A 13580-nucleotide genomic window follows, 5' to 3' on the forward strand; every position below is an offset into this window, starting at 1 on the left:
CCACCCAGGCCCCTACCCCTCCCCAGCTCTTGTGCAGCCCACCGCCCCTTTCCGCCCGCCCCCGGACTCAGGCGTTTGCGGCGCAGCCACCCCCACGAGCTGATTGCGCGACCGCCCATCCTGGGCCCTGTCTGCGACCGAGGCGGGCGCCGAGGCCTGCGCCTTGTCTCGGCCACGGCTGTTTTTGCCACCTCTCCTCGGCTTCCTGGCTGCACAACTAAATGAAGGCAAAGGACAGAGATGATCAGAATGATGTGAAAACAGACGGGTTTTGATCCTGTTGCTTAATGCCTGGGATTAGCTGACCTAGACCCCAAACCCGAGGGAGCTAATTTTCCCTACCTTGCGCGTTGTTACAGGGCGAAGGCTTTTAATGCAAGTTTTCCCAGGCGATCCTCCGAATTAAGACCAATTGAAGCACAACCCCCTCCCCCGCCCCAATTTGCACACACTGTCCACCCGGAAAATGCCCACGAAGCCGCCCTGCGGGCGGGGGGCAGAGACTTACAAGTAAATCAAGCGGACGAAAGACCGGTCCTCGGAGCGGCGAACCCGAGAAAAGTCCGGAAGCCTGGTCCACGCTATTCGCCTCTACAGTCAAGCCAGCCGGGAGTCGCCGCCTGAGATGGGCTCCCGAGCCCTCGCGCAGCCTCCCCGGGTCCGCAGAAAGACCCTGTGGAGGGCGCCCGGAGAAAGCTACTCTGCCGCCCTCCTGGAAACTTCTGCGCCTCGCCCTGCAGCCGAACTGCCTCATGCATTTTGCAGCCACCACCCACCCCCGCCCGTTACTCACACCAATTAATTGAAAACTTCACTTTCCCAGGGACCTTTGTTTCGCTTTCTTTTCCTAGTTGCCAACTGCAGAGAATCGAGAGGGGCAGATTAAGAGAGTGTTTTTCCCAAGCAAACTTGGGGCTTGTAGTGGGAACAGCCCAAAGCAACAGGGTCTGACTTCGAGGGGGAAGAGTGCCAGGGTGCGGGGATCACAACCCTGAAGCCTTTTCAACACTTCCTTCCATTACTCGGCCACAGAATCCCAACCCATCATCCACCATCTTAGCCACTGTCTGGTGTGAGTCCTGTGGCAAATTTAAGGATCCACTTTAGAAGCAACGTTACATCTAATGAGCCGAGGTTATTGGAGTGTGTGGGAGAGCCCTCAGAGTGAGCCCATTTTGTTCTGTAGGATTAGCTCCCCAGGCCAGCCCATTTCCAAGAAAATTGCTTCCACGAGCCTGTGATTGGTGAGGCCAGCCGTCACCTAGCCCTGCTGTTTCTGGACCAAGACAGGACCTGGATGGGGCAAGCAAAAGAGCCAGGGAGGCCGTCTTGGGCCTGGTCAGACATCGCAGGGTGGGCTGGTGGTGTTGGGAGTGTTGACACGCAAAAACGCAGTAACCATAAAAGGCTCAAATAAAGGGGAAAGTTATGAGAGGGGCGCTGGAAAGGAAAAGCAGGAGACTTGACCTTTTTGAAGTCTTAGACATGTTCATGACCAATTCGAGACAGGAGGGGCCTAAGCCTCTGCATAAAATTGTAGGGAATGTAACTCTGCTGGTGAGAACAATTTTGGCTACTTGAGAGAAGGCAGAAGTTAGCAAGAGAAGCTGGATTTTTTGTTGTTTATTTGTTTATTTAATACCAGCCAGAGCCAGGTAACAAGGTTGCTGACTTTTTGGAAGAGTTTGGCTAGGGTCTCTTTACCCAACAATATCATTACCAAACCAATCATGGAGGCTGCCCTGAAATGCTCTTATTTTTCCTTTGTATCCTTTTCTTTTTCTCAGAGAGGGAAAACATGTAGATACTTAAAAAATTTTTTTCTGTGACCTCAACAAATTTGTCGAAATATTTCTGAAACATAACTGGAACCAACGAACTTTCAGCCTCTTATAACTAAATATCACTGTGATTTTGAGTTCTGGAATTTCTGTTCCATTTTTATCTGTTAATACATATTAATGACTGATTATATGCTTAAAAATGAGGAAAATGACATTAAGATGAGAAGGAAGGACTTGTCAAGTTTTTCTGATTTCAGACAGCCCCTCATTTTTGGCCTAATTGTCAATGCAGCAAAGTAAGTTGTTCAGGACTGGAAGCAAAGTCTGAATTAATGCTCTGTGAAAGACACTTCTCAATGGTGGCCATGTCTCTAGTTTCCTTGTGGAACTCTGGCAAGACATGGCGTTACTCTACCCATCCTAGCCAGTGGATATTCAGAGACCAGGGAGGTTTTGAATAATAAGCCTAGCCTCTTGCTATTCTGCAGTTGTATTCTCTTCCAGTACAGCCTTCTAGATCCTGGCCCTGGAGGAGGGGATTCCCCTTAGGAAGGAGGTTCTGACTTGACCCTGTGAAGGCCCCCTAAACCCAGCACCCCAGGGCAACTTCTGCTATTAGATCATGGGGCTGTGGTTGAGTACCACGCAAAGTCAGGGCTGCTCTGTTTATGAACTAAGATGACACACAGTTTACAACTCAGAGTGGTAGGCAGTGGAGGAATTTTGAGGCTGAACTTGCAGAAACATTTCATTTAGCTTGTATATCCTGTATCCAAGCTGATTTTAGGTTTAAACTTCATGGGAAATTTTTTCTTTAGCTGGCCAGGAGCACAGATTGTATGCGTATGTTGAGGGGGTGTATTATGTTGGGGCTTTAACAACAGAAATAGTCTTTGTAACATGAAAATCTTTGCAGCCAAAAATCTTTGCAGTCTCCAAAAACTGATGTGCAATTATTCACTGAAACCAGTTTTGCCATCTTTCCTGATTTTGGCGAGAAACTCAAGATGGCCCTTCATTGCCCAAAGCCCCGCTCTCCTCTCCCACTTGCTCCTTTCCCTCCTTAGCCTGCCCAAACACTCTTTTTTGGAAATTAATGCTGTTCTGGAAGTTACATCCTCTTTTTTCCTCCTTGGGGCTGATATTTCAGATCATGTCCCTGTCCTGGATTGGGGAATGGGTAGATACAGGCTGCAATTTAGATTTATTGAAGAACATAAGTTCCTCCCCTTGCCAAGAAAGCATCGAGCTCAATTAATCCCTTAATCGGTGGCCATTACAACAATAACCTGGTCCTAACAGAATGGAGTCGCAGGAACTACTTTGAAAATGTTTTCTTTGATGGCCACACCAGAAAGTACAGGACACCACCCTAATTAACTTGTAAGAAGCCAAAACTTCAGTGTAGAAATAGTCTTAATTCCAAAGTAAAGTCTTAAATCCAGTGGAACAGGCTGGACAGTTCTTGGTTAAGACCAAGTCTGTGCTCTGCCAACTTTGGAGCTAATTTTCCCTCTGCAGGCAATACCCAGTTTCACTCAGGCTGGAAATATCGAAAGGATTAAAAACAACAAACCCGGGGTAAAGAAAGGGGTCGTTAGCAAAAGTGAGACAGCGGAATCCTGAGTTTAGGCACTTAATGTGTCTGAGATGTATTCCGTTTGAATTTAACAATATAGGCTTTATTAAATGTAAATTGTTTGCAACAACAAAAAGCCGCTTCAAACCGAAGTGTTATTTGGTGAAACCAGGTTTACCTCCCGCAGGGCGGTGGGCTCCTCCAGTCCTGGAGGGAATTAAGCACAGGGAGTCTTCCCTCTCACAGAAGCACTAACCTCACTACGAAGGGGACGCCGCAGCGTGGGTGCAGAGCTGGAGGAAGAACCGGATAACTTGTTGCTCCTCACCCCCCACCCCCCGCCCGCAAAACAAAAGATGGGACTGCAAACCATCTTCCCCTGTTTTGTCCGACAACTCAAGGTGTGAGGTTGCCCTTGGAATACTTCTCCAGCAGTATCAGTAACTGAAGTCCAGTAAGTGCTCACTCTGTCGGCCCTTTGAGATGAAAGAAAATAAGTAAGTCTCTCTGTCTCTCCTTCCTCCCCCGCATTCCGCAGAGCCCCGCTGTCCCTGTGGGAAATCCACTTGTGGTCATCGACAGAACGAAGGGATGAAGTGTAGGGAAATGCCTAACCACGAAGGGGCGGGGGTTGGGGTGGGGGGCGGGGAGGAGGAGAAGGGAAGGAGGCGGAGGAGTAAGTGATGGGGCTTAGCTTCCCGGCTGGACCGCGCGCAGTTCCCCAGGTCCGGCGCTAGATGTCCCTGCAAGTTTTCCTGTCGTGTCGGAGGGCGCGCGGGCTTCAGGCAGGCAGCGAGTCGGGTTAGTCCAGGAGTCCAGGGAGAAAGTACCCTCCCAGCCCCCACCCAAGGCGGTCCAGTGGGCGCAGGATTGTAGGAGAAAAGAGGAGAAGAAATAGACGCAGCCAGAGAGGCCCGGGAGGGAGAGCGCGAGGCCGGCCTGCAGAGGGAAGGCAGCAAAAGTTTGCCAGTTACAGAGTCCGCGCTGGAGTCGCCAGACCCACATCTTTGCTAATAAACCGAAACCCCCGAGCCGTGGCAGCGGCACTAAGCCTAAAGAAAATGTACCCGGAGATCGAAGCCCAGGACCTAGCCGTCCTGCTCTCCGCCTCCACCCTGCGGCCCCTGTCCTGGAGAGGGCTTGCGTCCCGCTGTGGACCTGCCAGTTTTGAGCCCCGTTCGCTGGGAGTCTTCCTCCGAAGTCAGGAGACAGGCCCCAGCGAGGTTTTGGGGGTTCCACGGCATCTCGGGCTCTACGGGCACCCTTCACCCTTCGGACAGCCTGCACACATTTTCATTACCTTCAGTCGAAAGCCAAAAGTGTTTACCACTTCACCTCGCAGGACCCGCCGCTGCTCAAGAAACAGATATTTAGTCTGGAGGCCTAACAACAACAACAACAAATTTAGGCCTCTTTCATGTAATTCCTCCTTTGGAGCAAAAAGTGCTTTTCAGTCCTTTTGGAGAAAGCCTTCCTGAACCCTCACCCCCAACGCATCTTAAAAATTCCTGCCAAAGCGTGCGGGCATGGGTTAACTTTTTTTTTTTTGAGTGAGTGAGTCTTGTGCCTTGGTAGTGAGTAGGGAGTCCTGGTGGCCTGGAGGCTGTGTCTGAAAACCAGGGACTTTTGACAGGCCGAACCCAGTCTCAGTCTGGACATTCCAGAGGTTCAAGGTTTGGGCATTTCAATAATAACCCTCAACAGAATTGTGTCAGTCTTCTCACTACCTCTATACAGACTAAATGTTTTTGAGGTAGGCCTATATTTAAAGAAGACATATACAAAATAAAAGAACCAACCAAAAATGCTGCCCAAAGCTTTATAATACAGTATAGTTTGGATGCGATCAGAGATAACTTAAATCACAAGCAAACTGTCTAACCTCCATGTAGAAAGGTTCTCATCTCTGAAAAAGGGATAGTAATAGAATCAATTTCTATAGTTGTGAGTTTTAGAGGAGCTAATATATGTAAAAAGCACTTGTAGTTTCAGAGTAAAAGCTCAATACAGCTCGGCCAGTATTACTACTACTAGTAGATGTGAAATCTAAATAAATTAAGGGACATTAAATATTGGTATGTTCAGTGTCTCCCATGAAACACTGTCTGCTAAACGGACTTCATGAACAATTATAGGTGTCTTTTAGTGTGAAGAGTTTTCCTGACATGCTCTCGAATGTACTTTTCATAATAAACGTGCTATAATAGCAATATTAGTATTATTTAAAAGGTGCAAAATAATTTTCAAAACCACTAATAAATGAAGGTGTCGCCAAGAAATGGTGTTCTCCCTTTCCATCAGACTGAGGTACGATTTGCCACAGGCTTTGGCACTAGAGCCGAAGGGTCCCAGAGGAAGGGAAGAAGTTGGAGACCCACCCACGGGGTGAAGGAGGAAGGGGCTGCGCTCAACACCCAGCCACCCAGCGGCGGCTCCTGCGATTGAAAGTAGCTCACAGCCGCTGAAACCGCTAGGAAAACAGACGGGGGCGCCAAACGACAGCAATAAAGACATTCGCGACTTCCGCCTAAGTCGCGCCTCCGCGGATCCCACCCTCTGCCAGGGCCTTGACCCGCCCACGGACCAGAGCCTGGACCGAAGTGTCCCGTTCAGTCCCCAAAGCTAAGTGGGACTAAGGGGAACACTTCCCAAGTTCCTGGGACAGCCCCCCTCCTCTGGGCGCGGCCTGCCAGAGATTGTGAAACTGGGCACCCGGACTATGGAGCAGGAAAGGAAAGGTGGGGGCATCCGCTAGGCTGAGCTCGGACCACGTTAATGGCCTGAAAGCTAGCGCAAGAAGGGCTCATAGTGCTTGGAATAAGGTGGCCTCTGGGGCAGGGGCCGAGGTGGAAGCGGACTATGTCCTCCTCCGAACTCCTGACGCCCACTTTGTGTCCCATCTCTCACCTCCCCAGCCACCAGGCAGGTGCTCCAGCTTTCCATTTTTCACCTTTGGGGGTAGAATTCCGTTTATAACCTTAAAGAGGTGGGATTGATTTTCGAAGCAAAGCTCGCGTTTAAGTTGGTGCCAAGGGGAACAGGAGAGAAACTTTTGGCATTGACTGTGTGTATAAATGTATATAAATATATTTCACACCTCGTCTCCTCTTACATTCCTGACTCCCCCAATGGGTACAAGGTTAAAAGGAAAGCGCCAACAGAAAGATGGGCAAATAGATCTCGGGTTTGCCCCTAACACACCCCCTAGGTCCTGGGTGTGGCGGCAGGGAGGAAAGGCGGGGGGGGCGGGGGGGTCTGGGTTGGGGTCTGGGTTGGCGGTGAGGCGGGGATGCGGGACCCGAGACTAGCGCCCAGATTGCCAGGGTCTCTCCGCCTCTTTGGAAGCTCCGCAGGCCGATCTCCCGGTCTTGTCTCCATCCGCCCTTGTTCCTGCCTGCGGTCGTGGACCTCTCTCCCTGGGCAGCTGGTAGGTGGACTTGTACAGCTAGTTGGGGGTCCGAGCACCGTGGCGCGCAAGCGAGGGAGGAGACGCGCAACGGCCTTGGGTGAAGATTGATCTTCGTTAAAATGGTTGCCTCCAGCGTCATTATGACCATCAAAGTTATCACCAAGAGGCTCAGCCGCCAAGCTCAGGTCGGGAGGAGCAGCGGCAAGGCTAGTCCGCGATTTTTCGCGCGCAGACCCAGCGCAGAGATTATCCGAGGCCACAGGTAAGGGGCTGGGGCGGGAGAAGGGAGGAAGGCGAGAAAGAAGAAGGGCACAGTGGGAAAGAGAGGGCAGGAGGATGGTAGGGAAGGGAACCAAGGCTGTTTTTTCTCATCTTTGACCTCGAAATCCAGCGACTTTGCCACAAATAATTCGATGTGAGAAGGGGTTGGGGAAAAGCTGGCAACGTAAAAGTGGAATTGGGGCCGCCCATATGGCGCTGTAAATTGCGACTGTATTTAAAGTTAGCTGTAGAATTCTGCTATGAAATCGTCCAGCCGAGTTCATTTCCCCCAGGGAAAATGCGTAGGCGAGAAGCCTATCCATCAGCAGGATTATAAAAGTGAAAAACCCGGGACTTCAAGTTCAGAACTCACTCTGCAAACGGTGTTAAAAAATCAGGGAGGACCTAATGATTTCCGTTTGGAGGCGCGGGCCCAACGCACCTCCCCAGCCACGTAGCACTGAAGTGCTTTCAAAACTCTAGGAGATTCTCTCTCTCTCTCTCTCCCTTCTGGGGTGGGAGGAGAGCAGCCAGGCTGAGATGAAGTGGGGAGGGAGAGAACTCGGCGTCCTATTTGTTAAATAAAACACATATTTGGTTCTGAAATTCTAAAGATAAGTAATCCAGACAGGAGCGCAAGATCTTCTCCTTATGCAACTCTTCCAACATCCTCCCCCTTGTCCCCCCTCCCTCTTGTAAATGTAAAAAAAAAAAAAACCCAAAAAAAAACCCACTTCGCGACGATTTACTCTGGAAAATCAAAGCATTATCTATTATTTAACACGTATCTATGTCCGAGGAAAAATGAGGAAGGCGCTGCATGATTAGGACCTAAGGGGCAACCCAGCAAACTGAGAGCGTAATGATGCCCCTAAATGAAGGGGGAAATGTGCCGCGGCGCGCTCTATTAATCAGACTGTCAATTTCACCCCCGAGGCCAAACCCCCGGGCGAGCAGAACCGGCTCTGAGCGGGCAAAGGACCGGAGACTTCCTCCTCACTTCTTGTCTCTTCTCGCCTCCTACCTGGATCTATTTGTCTGCTCTGAAGCCGCCTTCATTACCCACTGACAGGAACGTGTATTTATTTGCTTATAAACCTGTTACAATAAATGATTATTCGAACAGCGTCATTCGTACCTTAATGACGAGCGAGCGCTACTTTTTGATGAATGACATCTCGGGCTCGGAAGGATGTATGGGTCATTTTGACCAGTCATTCCCTCGCTCTGGCATCCCACAATTTTTCCGCCTCCCTCCAAAAGAGATAATAATATTTAGAGGCGCTCGCTGGGGCTGAATGAGAATTAGCCCTCGGCGTAGCCCATCATTAGGACGGGACAGCCGGGCCACTGTGACATTTTTTAGAAAGCTGAAATGATGGAAAGAATAAGAAAAGAGATGATTCTGATGGAGAGAGGGCTGCACAGCCCTACGACCGGCAAGAGATTCTCCAATTTGTCCGACTCGGCTGGCAATGCTGTGCTTGAGGCCCTGGAAAATTCGCAGCACCCGGCTCGCCTCAGCCCGCGCCTGCCGTCCGCCCCCCTGCACAGCGCTTTGGGAGACCTCCCTGCCAAGGGCAAATTCGAAATAGACACTTTGTTCAACCTGCAGCACCCGAGCAGCGAAAGCACCGTCTCCTCCGAAATCGCGTCTGCCGCGGAGGGCCGAAAAAAGCCGGGTCATTATTCAGAGGCGGCCGCCGAGGCAGACATGAGCAGCGACGTGGAGGTGGGCTGCTCGGCGCTGCGCTCCCCCGGCGGCCTCGGAGCGGTTCCGCTCAAGGAAAACAATGGCAAAGGTAATCTCGCTGCCCGCGCCGCGCTCTCCGGTCCCATTCTCTATGTTCCTTCGCTGCCCTGAGGGCCCTTCGTGGTGCCTTTGCCCCTCTCCGACCCTCTGCAGCGAGCTGCACCGAGCTGGTTCGGGCGGGGGCGGGACGCAGGCGTGGGACCGTGCCCTCCAGCTCTGCTCCTTGAGCCTCCCAGAGAGACGCAGGCCTACGGCCTGCCCTCGCTCCTAAGTCGGAGAAAAGATTTTTCGCTTGCGGGTCTAAACGCCCGTGCGAGCCGATCGACCCCGAGCCATCCACTGAGTCTGTCCGGGGGAAGGGTGCCCTGGGCAGCTGCTCTGAACTCCGCGGCCTCTGAACCCCGAGGCCGAGCGGAGGAAGCATTCTAAATAAGACAAGGGAGCCTCGCTGGGCACCTTTGGGAGACCCTCTTGGGTCAGCTGGAGAAAGTTGAAAAGTAGAGTTCACCCCTCAATGGTTCCGGTTTGAGTTGTTGCTGTCTTTCGAATCTTGAAATATTTTAAACAAAATTCCAAAGCCAGTCAAAGGAAGGTTAGAGGCCGACAGAAAGCTGCCCTGTGGTCTCCAGATCAAGGAAAATCCAGAGCTTCCCAAACTGAGTTTAGATGTAGGCTTTTTCCCTTGGCCAGTTTTCCTCCTGAGTTGAAAATTTCCAATTATTAAAACAAAACTACCGCCCTTACTTGAGTTCCTATTATTTGGTTATGAAGGACTCCCCAAACTTTATTGATTCCATTAACGGCAGCAATTTGTAAACATGACAGACCCCATCAATTTAGGCAGCGCCTCGCCCTCCTCTTGTGGCTTCCCCCATCCGCGTGCAGCCTCAGCGCGGGGATCTCGGTCCTACAGTGACTCATGCGCTGCCGGCCGTTTGTTTGGCAGGGTTCGCAGAGAGTGGCTCAGCCGCGGGCACCACGACGTCTGCGACAGGCTCCGGCCTCGGCAGCCTGCATGGAGGCGGCGGCGGCGGCGGCAGCGGCGGGGGCACGGCGCTGGGCGGCTCCGGCTCTGGCGCGGATCAGGTGCGGCGCTACCGCACGGCGTTCACCCGCGAACAGATCGCCCGCCTGGAGAAGGAGTTCTACCGGGAGAACTATGTGTCGCGGCCACGCCGGTGCGAGCTAGCCGCTGCACTCAACCTTCCCGAAACCACTATCAAGGTATTGATTCCAGCACGCGCCTGTTCTAGCCTCCCCCGGGTGTGTGGGTTGATTTTTATTTCTCCTTTTTGGGCGACTAGGTTTAGCTGAGGGCCTGAAAACCCACGGGGAGAGTCACCAAAGGAATTGGCATATTTATTTCTCAGTTGCCTTATCCGAAGGGCTAGCCGGTCTGGCTCACCTAGAAAGGGCCCCGAATAGCGCAGCCCATGCCGCAAATGCTCGCCTCCGCCCAGCGCGTGCTCAGGTGCCCCTAACCCTTCTCCGCGGCTCCACTTTCCCCTGGGCGGCAAAGCCAGCTGGTCTTTGTTGCTCTGGCACGAACCAGAGGTGAAACTTTTCAATTGCTCTTGATCTTGGAGGTTTATTTTTCACATAAATCGTTACAAGGAGAAAGGATAGTGTATTTTTTAAAATCGATGGGGTTGAGAAATAGTTTTCTAAACATTTTTCTCCTGGGCAACGGGAAAGAAAGCAAGCTCCTGGGGGGGGGGGGGGGCAACGAAATTGTCCTTATTAACATCTCTTTAGGTGATTAATTTTATTTTACGTCCAGGAAAGATAGCCGGGAGGTTGGGCGACTTGGTGAACTCTTCAAGGAGGATCTGGCATTCTAAAAAAAGAAAAGAGGAAACTCCATGGGATGGGGAGGAGTGTGCAAGTCTCTCTTCAGTTTGGTCGGGCTTTCTTTAATTTAGAGTTGTGACGAATGATGTCTTCATTAGATACTGTGTTGGGAGGGGTAGAAAAGTCCCCTTCCCAGTTTAAGAGGATGTTGTTCCCGCCATTCATTTGAAGCAAATGATTTCAACAAAACCATCCCTTCAATATCAGAACCGGACCCATGCCCCTCGGGATAATTCCTCACAGCTCAGAGGACTCAAGACCTCACGCGGCGACTTTTTACAAAAGCTGCGGCGGCAGCTTCTCTTCAAAGGAGCCCTAGAATCCTCGTGCAAATCCTGGGATTGAGAGACGGGTGCTCAGCGAGGCCGGGCAACCTGTGGGTGGCGAGAAAGAGAGGAAAGGTTGGGTTGGGACGAGGAAGCGCATTCTAAAGCTAGAGAATAGAAGCTCCAGGAGCCGCAGCAATCGGACATAGGGAAGAAGATTATTTTCGCTGAGGAGAGTGTGCCTACGGCGCTTCACACTGCCGCTCACACTGTCTCAGCTGGAAGAGAGGACTCGGCCCGGTCGGAGGGGCGTAGGCCAGGCCATTCCGAGGTCTGGGAGGGGCGGGGAGGCCCGGGGCGGGGGCTGGGACCTCCGGGCGCTCCCTAACTCGGGCCGCGGCGCGGCTATCCCTACAGGTATGGTTCCAGAACCGGCGCATGAAGGACAAGCGGCAGCGTCTGGCCATGTCGTGGCCGCACCCGGCCGACCCCAGCTTCTACACCTACATGATGACGCACGCGGCCGCCACCGGAAGCCTGCCCTACCCCTTCCACTCGCACGTGCCGCTGCACTACTACCCGCACGTGGGTGTCACGGCCGCGGCCGCGGCGGCTGCGGCCTCTGGCGCAGCCGCCGCGGCCTCATCGCCCTTCGCCACTTCCATCCGCCCGCTGGACACCTTCCGCGCCCTCTCGCACCCCTACTCGCGGCCCGAGCTGCTGTGCAGCTTCCGCCATCCCGGCCTCTACCAGACACCCGCGGCTGCCGCCGGGCTTAACAGCGCGGCTTCGGCCGCCGCGGCTGCTGCAGCTGCGGCGGCCGCGGCCTCTTCGGCCGCGGCGGCCGGGGCGCCCCCCAGCGGCGGTTCCGCACCCTGCTCGTGCCTCAGTTGCCACAGCAGTCAGTCGGCCGCAGCCGCCGCCGCCGCCGCCGCCGCCGCTCTGGGCTCCCGGGGTGGCGGCGGGGGCGGCGGGGGTGGCGGCGGCAGCGCAGGGGCCGCCGGGGGCTCGGACTTCGGCTGCAGCGCTGCGGCGCCGCGCTCTGAGAGCGGCTTTCTGCCCTACTCAGCCGCTGTGCTAAGCAAGACCGCCGTGAGCCCTCCGGACCAGAGGGACGAGGCGCCACTCACCAGATAACTACGTCGCCGCCGCCAGGGGGCTGCGCCCGACGCTCCGAGTGTGCCCCGGGAGTCCCCTGAGCGCCCCCCATGCCCTCTTTGCGCCCACGTGCCCTCTGCGCTCCGCCTGCTGCTGAGGCTCTCGCCAGGGGGCGCCCCGGCGCGGGAGGTCGCAGGGAACTTGCCCCGAGTTGGGGGGAAAGAGCCAGCTCGAAAGCCCGGCGTCCGTCCCCTCAAATTATTTCTATTTTTGTATTTTCTACCCTGCCGCCTCCCCTCCTTTTAAGTGTGTTTCCCGTCGCCCAGACCCCGCTTCCTGCCTCTGTCCCGAGCTCTTGGTCTCCCCAAGACAATCTCCTCGCGTCCGAAACCAGTCCGCTGTGGTCTCGGGCCCAGGCTGAAGCCGTCAGGCCTAGTTTCTCGGCTGAGCCACGTGGCCAAAAGCAACGGAAAACCACAACAAAGAGAGTAGGGAATGGTGTGTGCTAGTGCGGTGTGCGGGAGGGAAATCCACCCCGTTGTTCCCGCTGCTGCTGTGTTTCTTCCATCCTTTCATTTTCTTTAAACGAGGGTGAGAGGAGGTAGCAGTTTTTCTCTTAGCCTGAGCTTGTTAGGGGCCTTATACGAGGAGAGCGGAAGAATGGAGGTCTGAGGAGGCCTAGAGGGCGGATGGAGAGTGCGGGCGGCCGCGGGTGTAGAGAGTGTTTACTGCGTGCAGGGGACAAGGATGTTGGGGCTGTGGCCGCGGTCCCGGGAAGGACAAAGCCACGAAGCCGAGATGCGAAGAGGCGCAGTCCCGCCTCCTCTCTCGGCCCACCGCCGATCTCTCTACTGATCTTCGGTTTGGGTTGGAGGCGTCTTGCATATTCTTGTGCAAAAAGTAATGGTTAATGAGAGTGGCACAGCCAGACCAGGGGAGGAAAGGCAAACGGAGGGATGAGGAGGGCAAGACTGAACGATCTCGTAGTATTTGAAGAATCGTTTTAAACTTAGTTTTCCAACGACTGGGTTCCACTCCATATGGGAAATACTTGAATCTCTAGATATATATTATCCTGAAGCATTTACTTAGACACTTTTCTAAGTTCGAACTCTATTCCCTTCACCCCCTTCCCTCCTCGCTTTCCTTTTCCTCGGGTAAAATGGTTCTTGGCTTATTTCTCACGCATGTCTATTGCGCCTTCGCCTCTGCAAAGCCACCGCTGGGTTGCTGAGACTGGCTCTGCCAACCCTGGCTACTGGAGGGGTTTCCTTGAACTTGAAGAAAGGCACATCAAAACACACCAGTGTTAACTGCCACGTCAATTTTGATGCTAATAATGTGCAGATTATGACGAAAATTGCCAATCATGCTCTCTGATGGACCTCCTTTGAATGTGGAATTGGAGAAAAGTTCCCCGCACGGAGACCTGCTGTCAAGTACTAACAACCCGCTAAGGGAAGTCATTAGGAGAGACGGATAAGAGACTCGGTACATAAAACAATGTTCTTGGTGCATAGAATGTATGTTATTTAATGTTATCTCTGTTACCTGAAGTGATTTCGCAGAAGAAAGCCAC

At 53.2% G+C, this 13580-nt stretch overlaps 1 protein-coding gene across 1 annotated transcript; it reads left to right on the top strand.

Annotated features, from left to right (window-relative positions):
* The first annotated feature begins 8408 nt into the window (after positions 1-8408).
* EVX2 (even-skipped homeobox 2) lies at positions 8409-13125 on the top strand. Its single transcript, XM_025274488.2, has 3 exons — positions 8409-8835; positions 9733-10010; positions 11321-13125. The coding sequence occupies exons 1-3, from the start codon at positions 8409-8411 to the stop codon at positions 12038-12040; spliced, it is 1425 nt and encodes a 474-aa protein (XP_025130273.1). The 3' UTR covers positions 12041-13125.
* The last annotated feature ends 455 nt before the right edge of the window (positions 13126-13580 follow it).

This window comes from Bubalus bubalis, chromosome 2 (genome assembly GCF_019923935.1).
Source record: "Bubalus bubalis isolate 160015118507 breed Murrah chromosome 2, NDDB_SH_1, whole genome shotgun sequence".
Taxonomy (NCBI): domain Eukaryota; kingdom Metazoa; phylum Chordata; class Mammalia; order Artiodactyla; family Bovidae; genus Bubalus; species Bubalus bubalis.